Source organism: Meleagris gallopavo, chromosome 22 (genome assembly GCF_905368555.1).
Source record: "Meleagris gallopavo chromosome 22, MGAL_WU_HG_1.1, whole genome shotgun sequence".
Taxonomy (NCBI): Eukaryota; Metazoa; Chordata; class Aves; order Galliformes; family Phasianidae; genus Meleagris; species Meleagris gallopavo.
In genome coordinates, this window is record NC_139425.1 from 10754793 (window position 1) to 10765081 (window position 10289).

Sequence of the window (10289 nt, forward strand, 5' to 3'; positions counted from 1 at the left end):
AGGTCCCATGTGGTGCCCCTGCCCTGTGTGCTGCAGAGGCAGTGATGGAGCTGCTGCTGTGCCATTGGCATGCTGCGTCTGCTTGCATTCCAGCTCCTTTTCAAGCTAATTAAATACATCCTTGAAAGGTTTATGCCCTCATCTGTCTCTGTGTGACGACATCGCTGAAATCCATCCCCGGGCTGAGATAAGGGAGTGCTGCACCAATGCTACTGCTGCAGCCGCACTGCCTGCTCCCGAGCCCTGGTGCCAAACTGCTGCGTGCGCGGTGCCGGGGTCACTGCCACGCCGGGAGCTGGCAGACAATGAAGTGCTTATTCCATTTCCCTTTAAAGCAGCCCTGCTGCGTAGCTCTGCAGTTACTGCGAAGGAAGTGGCTGCCAGCCCGAGGAGTCGGGAGGGTGTGGAGCGCTCCGGTGGTCGATGCCGCTCCTCGTGGTTCATCGTCCGACCCGCGGCAGCGGCTCTTTGCATCTGCGGGACGCACACCGGGCTCTGTCCGAAGGGCTCGGGCTGCAGGAACCGCGGTTGAGGAAGCGGGGCGGGTTGGGGTCGGACCAGCAGGGGTCTCTTTGCCTTCACGCACCCACATTTTTGGACTAATGGAGGATCGCCCTGATGAGTGACAGCTCCGGGGCAGAAAAGAAGCTTTGGGAATCCAAAAGCATAGGTGGCCTGCAGCACGTGCCCAAGTGCTGCTGGGGAGTGCTGGGTTAAAGGCCCTTTGGGAACTGGCTGGGACAACAGCACACACTTGTGCCTGCAGACAGAGCCATACAACATCAGCAGGAGATGGTCTGACCCGTCATGGGCTGTCGGTGTCCCAGCTCTGTGCTTCCCATCCTGGGCAGGTGTTGGAAGGAGCTCCACCAGCTGAGCTGTGGGCATGAAGCTGGGAGTGCCGTACTGTGACCCAGGGTTGTGCTGTGCCCTGTCCCCAAGCAGCAGCTCGCTGTCTGCGCTGGCCTGTGGCTCTGCTGCACTACCACAATAGCTTCTCCGTGACCTAATCTTTTGGGTCAGCGTCCCAGAATAGGTGGTGGCTTGTGCTGAGTGCCCAGGGCAGAGCCTTCCCAGCCGCCTGCAACCCGAGCCTCCGCACGGCCACAGTCAGTGATTTTGTAGTCACTGCTGTTTGTTCCTCCTGTGTTCCTTTTTGCTTTCTAAAGAAAACATTGCTAGCAGTGTTTGTGTAGCTGTAGGGCATTAATCCACATCAACCAGCTTCGTATTTATATCCCACCTGGGGAGGGCGGTTGCATCAGCACATTTTGTAAAACGTTGAGCAAAACAGCCCTGGCTGCAGGAAATGGGTTTTTCTTCACACTGAATTGCTTCACCGCTCGGCTCTTTCCCAGCAGCAGCAGAACGCACCTGGGGCTGTCCAGGGGACAGCTGGGGCACAGGCCGGGCCAGCTCCTGAGCACCGCAGTGCTGCACTCCTAGGCAAACAGCAGCCGTGCTCTGCACTGACTCTGTGTTTCCCATGGCCAGTGGGGCTGTGGCTGAGCGAGCCTTGGTCCAGGGCCCGGAGAAACCAACAAAAGCCTTGGGATGAGGCTGCTCAGCCCTCCAGGATTTACTCGGTGGGGCTGAGCCCTCTTGGTGCCCCGCACACCCCACAGGTTCCCATGGTGCTGCCACTCAGCTTTGTCTACATCAGTGCTGCAGCCGCCGCTCCGCAGGGTTTGGCACGTTGTCACCCCGGCTGGGGCACACTGGGGGCTGCAAAATGCAGACAGCAGTGTGCTGTGCCTCTCTGCCCCTCCTCGTGCTGCTGCTGCCGGTTGTTTTCTTTCTCTTCTGGAGTGCTCCTGTGGCTTCCTTCCCAGAACCTGAGACCTCGGAGCCACGGTCCAAGGCCGCCGGATCCCACCCTCCCCTCTGCTGCTGATTCATCACTGCTGGTCAGTTAAAAAGGGGTAATCAGCAAATTACTGAAATATAAGTAAGATAAACAAGGTGGGCAGGAGGCGTGCGTGCTGCAGGGCCCCAGCGGTGCCTCGCTGCCCCAACTCCACGCTCAGCACTGTGTGGCCATGCAGGCTCTGAGGTCTCAAAGCAGCTCCCCAGCACGGGCCGGGCCGCTCGCTGCTCCGGGGGCTGCCTGCATTTGTCCATATGCCGACGCTGACAGCGGAGCTGGTCTGAGTTAATTTGGCAGCAGCCGTTTAGAACAGTTGTCAAATGTTTTGCTGAAACCCGAGCATGTTGCATCTACCACTTTTCCTTCTGTTTCTTGTAGTTTACAATTAAATACCACCAGTTCTGCCCATATTTCACCTTCCATAAACCCCCGCTCCTTATTCCTGGAGCTGTTTCATTGCCACCAGCCAGCGGGTTTCTCATGCCGCATTGTTCCTTTAACTCACGGGACACAGCAGGCAGGTGCGTGTCATTGTCACCATTGCAGCTCTTCCCTTTTTAGAAAGCAGCTGCTGTGCCCATCAGTGCCAGGGAACAAAGCGCTGCCACCCACGCTGTGCTGATGGATGTCCAGCATGCAGAGCCCCGCGGTGGCACCCGTGTTCCCAGGAGCTCTGAGCGTCGCTGTGCTGAGCTCAGCCTCCTTACTGCTCACATCTCCTCAGGGTCTTGGAGGGACAGTTTGGGGAATCCATCCTGTGCAACTGGGAGTGGGCTGGGCGCAGCCAGCAGTGACAGGCGGTGCTGGTTTCGGTGCCTCCAGGGGGGTGGTGAGCTGCCAGCTGATACGGGCTGTGTCATCCTGTGCAGCACCTGCGGGCAGAGAGCTGAGAGCTGGCATGGCTCCTGCCCCTGCTCCTGCCCGGGTAATGGCAAAGAATGCACCAGAGGTCTGTGGTGAGGTGGGAAGATCTTGGGGTGATAAGAGGGCAGGGGATGAGGAGCTATGTGGGGTCCTGGTTAGGGGCCACATAGCACCAAGCTAATGTGTGGGGTTACAGACATACCATAGGGGGAATAGTGCCACCCCAGCACAGTCTGCAAAGGAGGGTCCTGGACCCAGCTGGAGGATGTGCTGCAGCCTACGCAGGGCTGGCGTCAGGCAGGAGATATGGGAGTGTGTGCAGGAATGTTGTTTCTGTCTGGAGCTGCTGGATGAGGAGTAATGGGGCTTCCAACAGCTGACACAGAGCTGCTCCTATGCCCTCAGTCCCGCTCTGTGCCAAACACCCCATGCCTGGCACACCACAGCCGCACCATAACCATGGTGCTCCCGCGTGCTTTGTCACCGGCACAAGGCGCTGACTCCCCCATACTGCTTCCTCTTGCCGTCACGGTGCTCTGCTGTGTTGCTTCCCCAGTCTGTGCACGTCAGGAGGGTGTCTGGTGCCGGCCTCGTGCGTGGGTCTGGTCCTCTCTCTTCCACCCCCTGTCCCCATATCCAGCTCCGTGGGGTTCCCAGCGCACTGCAGTGCTCTCACAGCCGGGTGTCCTGTCTCCCACCCTGGAGCATCCCACAGCAACGGCTGTGAGTGCATTGCCCTGGGTCCATGCCCCTGGGACAGAGTTAGGCAGGGTCTGGGCACTGCCCTGGGATCCCTGGCTCCATCCAGCACCTAGCTACAGACCTGCAGCCTGTGAGGAGCAGCTGTGTCCCACCAGCCTGTGCCCAATTTACAGCAGCCCTGTCCTGGACACCAGGGCACCTTCCCATGGGAGGTCTTTACGCAGCACCTGTCAGCAAGGGGTGCACATCTGTGAGTAAGGACATGGGAACGGGCTGCAGCTGCCTCTTCCTTCCCCTTTTGATGGAAGTGGTGGTGACAGACAGCCTCGTGGCTTGGCGGCCAGCAGGAACAGGGGACGTCTGCTAGGGATTTTCCGTGTCGTTCATCCTGACCAGGGCTTTGGGTGTGGAGGGTGCTGCCAGCATTGCATGGGCTGTGACGTCTCCCAGCTGCTCCTGGGGTCACTTGGCATCCCCATAGCCCTCTTCGCCCAGGCCACGTTCTCTGCCACTCCCTCCTCACCCACTGGCAGTCCCAGCTCCAGCCCTCCCCAGCGTCCTTCTGCTCACACGTACTCTACGCTGCCTGTTCCAGCTCCCTGAGTTGCCCCACTTAGTCTGGGGCTGCCTGTGGAGTTCCCCTGCCCCACCCTCAGGCTCCCGGTGCACCCAGACACGGGGGTTTCCCTGCCCCTTCTCCTCACAGAGCCCCAGAGAGTCACCAGAAAATCCCTGTGAGGAAGCTGGGTAGTGGGGCTGTGAGTCAGTGGGAGAGGCCAGAGTCGGGGCCGCCTGTGCTGTGGATACCTGGCTGACAATGTGAGGATGCTCAGGGCTGTCACCATGTGTGCCCGTCGGGCATCCTGGAGCCAGCTGGGTCAGGCTGCAGCTCTCAGCCCCTCCAGTTCTGTGCCCTGTGCCGTGCCACGGCTCAGCCCTTGGAAGGGCTGCAGTGCCCAGGCGGTGCCGTGCAGGTGGTGCCGTGGCTGTGTGCCTGGGCTGTGGGAGCTGTGGGAACTGGGGATGGGAATAATGTGGGAAAGGCCCAGGGATCTCCCGCGGTGCTGGAAGGCCGGGCCAGGACCCAGCCCCTCCGGGCACACGCCATGGCAGCATCCCCTTGTGCTTCAGCTCTGCTTTGAGCCCTGCTGTTCCCAGTGCCAGGGAGGGGCTGCTGCGGGGGCACGGCGGGCTGCGCACGTGTGTCATGCCGGGCTCCAGGATGGGGCTGCCCTGTGTGGCAACTTCCTTGCCGTGTCACCGGGTGTTGCTCTTGCAGGGGCTGTGGGTGCAGTGAGGCAACCTGGCGGTTTCTCCGTGCCGTTCTGCAGGAGGGGGACGTGGTTCCCCTTGAGCCCAGAGCTCTGCCTGTGGGCTCCCACAGCCCGGGCACCACGTCCTGATAACACCAAGCACCACAGCCTGGCTGCACGGGGCTGGTTGTGAGCATAGGATGCAGGTGCTGGGTAGGAGGTGTTGGAGGCTGTATCCTTGTGTGGGTGATGCTCCCCAAGGCCGCTCTGCTCCCTCCATCCAGTCCTGCAGGTCTCCGGCACCTCGGGCCAGGCCCAGAGCAGTTTGTGCAGATCAGCTGAGCCTGGAGCAAGGCAGAGGGGAAGCCTGGGGGTGCTGGGGAGCAGGGAACACAGGATGGGTCTGTCCTCCAGCTGCAGTCCCATAGGGCAGCCCAGGGCAGTGAGAGCGGTGGCGGGAGCCCGTCTGTGCCCTGAGCAGCATCACGGGGCTGTTCTGAGCCTCCCGGCTCCCCAGCTGACGCTGCGCCTTTCTCTCCTCTGTGCCATCTGTTTTCCTCTCCCTCCTGTCCCTGTTTGCTTTCCCCTTCCCCACTCCTATTCCCACAAGCGTCGGCAATTTGGAAGAAGCAGGAAAACACCATCCGGTGGTGAGGTTTGTGCTGCCTTGGGAGCCTGACTCAGCGGTGCCCTGCAGGCAGTGCCTGGGAGGATGGGGCAGGCCCATGTCCCATGGGCACCACTGCAGTGTCCGTGTGCCGGGCAAGCGTGTGCCCATCCTGCAGGACTCTGCTGGGCACCTGTGGGGCAAGGAACCACAGGGAGCTGCTGTGCCAGGAATGCTCAGCTCACTGGGGAGACACGGTCGTGGTGTGAGTGTGGGGGTGGAGGCTGCATCCTGCTGAAGGGCTGCAGTCTGGCCAAATCTCAGCTCAGCCCATATTTGTTCCACCTCACGGTGGGCATTGGGCTAGCAGGCAGGAGGCTGCAGGTGCCAGGGCTCTTCTGCCAGCCCAGGTCCCCATGGCTCTGTCCCTGGCAGCATCTGCCCTTGGCCAGATGAGCTCAGCACTGTGGTGTGTGGTGATGCGGCTGTGGGGCACCCCATACCCAACTACCTCCAGCCCTGGCACACTCCTGGTGCTGACCATGGACATGGGACACAGGGCATTGCCCATCACAGCTGCACCAAGCCATGCAAGCATGGCTGCCCCTCCACCATCCTTGTGCCATTCTCATACCCTGCATGACCACCGGAACCGGCGTGTTTAGTAAACAAGGTGATGAAACAGTTAAAGCAGCAAACGGAGAAGCCTGAGTGTGCGTTTCGTCACTGTGGGAAGGGAGTGTGAGTCCTCAGGGCTGAGGGTCTGAGGGTGACTCACTGCCCTCTCCACAGCATAAATAGGTGCGGAACAGCAGCACCGGGCACAGCTTCACCCTCCTCTGCTGCACCATGGGGCTGCTCCTGGCCCCGCTCGCCCTGGCACTGCTGGCTCTCTGCCGCGCCGCCCCGCTGCACAGCAAGCCTCAAGCGGTCATCACCTTCCCAGGGGAGCTGCTCAGCGCCCCATCAGATGTGGAGCTGGCGGAGGTGAGGGCAGTGTGGCCCCAGTGCGGCCCCTTTCCACTGTCCAGCCTGAGACATTGCGGGGCTGCAGGCTGGGCTGGGGGCCGCCGTCTGCCTGGAGGTGCAAGGGCTGGGACCGAGTGGCGATGCGGTGTGGGGAGCTGCTCCAGAGCCCTTCTTGCCTTGCTGAGCCCCTCCGGCTGCCTTTCCTCCCCAGAGCTATCTGCTGCGCTTCGGCTACATCCAGGAGGCAGAGGCGAGGAGGAGCAGCAAGCACGTGTCCCTGGCCAAAGCGCTGCGCAAGATGCAGAAGCAACTGGGGCTGGAGGAGACGGGGGAGCTGGATGCCAGCACCCTGGAGGCCATGCGAGCCCCCCGCTGTGGGGTGCCTGACGTGGGGGGTTTCCTCACCTTCGAAGGGGACCTCAAATGGGACCATATGGACCTCACGTATCGGTGAGTCTCTGCCCTGGGAGATGGGAGCCATGTGCCTAGAGGGTGATGGACAGCAGGGGATGGAGACAGGCAGGAGCGCTCTCACCCTGTGCTGCCAGCCAGCTGGGATCAGCACGGTGCAGCACAGCTGGCAGCATCTGCTCTGCAGTGCTCAAGACTATACCCAAGCCATCCCCAGGGCCCTGGTCAGCTGCCTTGCCGGGTTGCGTGGCACTGCTGTCCCCTGTGGGCTGGGACAGATTCCCACCATGTGCTTAGAGCCAGGTCACTCCTACCCCACTGGCACAGTGCTGAGCTGCAGCCTTCACCTGCAGGGTGATGAACTACTCCCCCGACCTGGACCGTGCTGTGATAGATGATGCCTTCCAGCGGGCGTTCAAGGTGTGGAGTGATGTCACTCCCCTCACCTTCACCCAGATTTACAGCGGCGAGGCAGACATCATGATCATGTTCGGCAGCCAAGGTGATGTCCCGGGGCTGTGTGGGGGTGGGAGCAGGCACAGCCTGCTGGAAGGAAGGGGCTGGAAATATGCCCATCCCCCCGTGGTGCCTGCAGGGCTCTCCCTAGACAGGGCTCTGCCTCCGGGCACCCACAGGTAAAGGCGGCACACATTGCCTGGGGTCCGTGTACCTGAGGGGTGATGTGGCTCTGATGGCACTTGTCCCTGCAGAGCATGGTGATGGGTACCCCTTTGATGGCAAGGACGGGCTCCTGGCCCACGCCTTTCCCCCGGGCCGCGGGATTCAGGGCGATGCCCACTTCGACGATGATGAGTTCTGGACTCTGGGAACTGGCTTAGGTAAGAGGAGGGCGCAGTGGGCTCATGGGGGCTCACGGCACCTGTCTCGCCCTGTCCCTGTTCCACTGAGTACATCCTCTCCCTGCAGAGGTGAAGACCCGCTATGGGAATGCCAACGGGGCCAGCTGCCACTTCCCTTTCATCTTTGAGGGCCACTCCTACTCCCGGTGCATCACAGAAGGCCGCACGGACGGGATGCTGTGGTGTGCCACCACCGCCAGCTATGATGCTGACAAGACTTACGGCTTCTGCCCCAGCGAGCGTGAGTAGCACCGGCTGGAGGCTGCACAGCCCCGTGGGACTGCGGCTTTTCTCACCCCTTCTCCCCCTGCAGTGCTCTACACCAATGGTGGCAACAGCGATGGGTCTCCCTGCGTCTTCCCCTTCATCTTTGATGGCACCTCCTATGACACCTGCACCACGGACGGGCGCTCTGACGGCTACCGCTGGTGTGCCACCACAGCCAACTTTGACCAGGACAAGAAATATGGCTTCTGCCCCAACCGAGGTGCGAGTGGGGTGGGTGGTGGAGTCCTGTGGTGCGTGGAGCTGGTGGGGTCCCAGCCGTGGCGCAGGGTGGGTGCAAAGGCATAGGGGCAACCCTACTGATGCTGTGCTGCAGACACGGCAGTGATCGGTGGCAACTCCCAAGGGGACCCGTGTGTCTTCCCCTTCACCTTCCTGGGGCAGTCCTACAGCGCGTGCACCAGTGAGGGCCGGCAGGATGGGAAGCTCTGGTGTGCCACCACCAGCAACTACGACACCGACAAGAAGTGGGGCTTCTGCCCGGACAGAGGTACTGGCCTGTGTGCTGAGGGCCTTGTGTGGCTGCAGTCCCCAGCAGCGTGTCCATCTGTCCGGGAACTGAGGATGCTGCTTCCTCCCAGGTTACAGCATCTTCCTGGTAGCTGCCCACGAGTTTGGGCACTCACTGGGGCTGGACCACTCCAGTGTGCGCGAGGCATTGATGTACCCCATGTACAGCTACGTCCAGGACTTCCAGCTGCATGAGGATGATGTCCAGGGCATCCAGTACCTCTATGGTGAGTGGTCCCTCTGTAGCTGGCACACCGTGGGCGTGGATCTGTGGCGCAGTGCCATAGGGCACCCGGCTGGCAGTGCCCTGAGTATGTTCCTGGGATGGGTCCTGCAAGGTGCTCTCTGCACCCTCACGCTCCCTCCTGCCCACTCAGGTCGTGGCTCTGGCCCTGAGCCCACTCCCCCGGCACCCTTGCCCACCGAGGAGCCCCAGCCCATGCCCACTGAAGCTGGCAGTGCCTCTACCACAGAGGAGGAGGAGGAGGAGGAGACGCCGGAGCCCACAGCTGAGCCCAGCCCTGTGGACCCCAGCCGGGATGCCTGCATAGAGAAGAACTTCGATGCCATCACTGAAATCAATGGAGAGCTGCACTTCTTCAAGAATGGGTGAGTAGAAGCTCCTGGCTCATCCTCAGCAAGTGCCAGGGTGATGGGCAGCATTTCTCCAGAGCTGCCAGGGGGGCACAAGACTCTGCCTTGTCGAGGTTGTCAGGGCAGTGGTTTTTCCCTCCAGGAAATACTGGATCCACTCGTCCTTCTGGAAATCAGGCACTCAGGGTGCCTTCTCCATTGCTGACTCCTGGCCCGGCCTCCCGGCTGTCATCGATGCTGCATTCCAAGATGTGCTCACCAAGAGGGTCTTCTTCTTTGCAGGTGAGCCCTGCCCTAACCCCATGTCTCAGCACCGCATGTGGGGTGCTGCCTGGGGCATCCAGGGCCAGCTGACACCTACGTGCTCCACACAGGGCGGCAGTTCTGGGTGTTCTCTGGCAAGAATGCAGTGGGCCCCCGTGGGATTGAGAAGCTGGGCATTGGGAAGGAGGCCGGGCGCATCACAGGGGCCCTGCAGCGGGGACGTGGCAAAGTGCTGCTCTTCAGTGGGGAGCATTACTGGAGGTGAGTGGCTCAGGCCAGCAGCCCCAGCCCTGCACTGCAGCAGGTGGCTCAATGCAGCTCTGGGTGCTTTGCTTTCCCTGCAGGCTGGACGTGAAGGTCCAGACGGTGGATAAGGGCTATCCCCGCGCCACTGATGATGTCTTTACTGGTGTCCCCCTTGATGCACGTAACGTCTTCCTGTACCAAGGTGAGCAGGGACCCACATGGCGGTGCTGTCACCCCCATGCTGCCCTCAGCCCCCCGCAGGCTGGGCTCCCCCATTCCTCGTCTGGGCAGCAGCTGTATCATTCACACTTTCCCACTATCTCACCTCTCTGCCTCCTTCCCCCAGACAAGTACCACTTCTGCCGGGACAGCTTCTACTGGAGGATGACCCCACGTTACCAGGTGGACCGCGTGGGCTACGTCAAATATGACCTCCTGCAGTGCCCCCAGCACTAGGGGCAGAGCAGCTGCTCTGGTGCCACGCTCCTGCCTGCTGCTCCAGTCGGTCCCCCTGCAGCCCAAGAGTGCTGTGGGGCAGCCGTGGGTCAGCTGTGGGATTGCCCCCACCGTGCCAGGGCTTGTAGTCTCCCTGGCAGGATGGGGCAAGTGCTCCTGGCTCCCACCAGGGGCTGTCCGTCTGGGGAGTGCGACTCGAGCCAGTTCTGCTGCCCAGAGACGTTTGCCCGGTGCAAACTGCACACGGATTTGTAATGACTTTGTCTTCTCCTGAGCCAGTAACACTGGGCCGGCCTCGGCGGGCAGGGACACGGAGCTCTGTGCCGCCCCCGCCTATCGCCGGCTCTGCCAGCCGCCACCTGCACCTTTGTAATAAAAACCGTCCTTTGGAAGCGGCCTCC

The 10289-nt window shown here is 61.4% G+C and overlaps 1 protein-coding gene across 1 annotated transcript; it reads left to right on the top strand.

Annotated features, from left to right (window-relative positions):
- Positions 1-6069: 6069 nt before the first annotated feature.
- MMP9 (matrix metallopeptidase 9) lies at positions 6070-10280 on the top strand. The gene is made up of 13 exons (XM_003214158.5): positions 6070-6280; positions 6474-6712; positions 7027-7175; positions 7384-7512; positions 7601-7774; positions 7847-8020; positions 8135-8308; positions 8400-8555; positions 8706-8937; positions 9065-9204; positions 9297-9447; positions 9531-9634; positions 9779-10280. The coding sequence occupies exons 1-13, from the start codon at positions 6143-6145 to the stop codon at positions 9886-9888; spliced, it is 2070 nt and encodes a 689-aa protein (XP_003214206.3). The 5' UTR covers positions 6070-6142; the 3' UTR covers positions 9889-10280.
- The last annotated feature ends 9 nt before the right edge of the window (positions 10281-10289 follow it).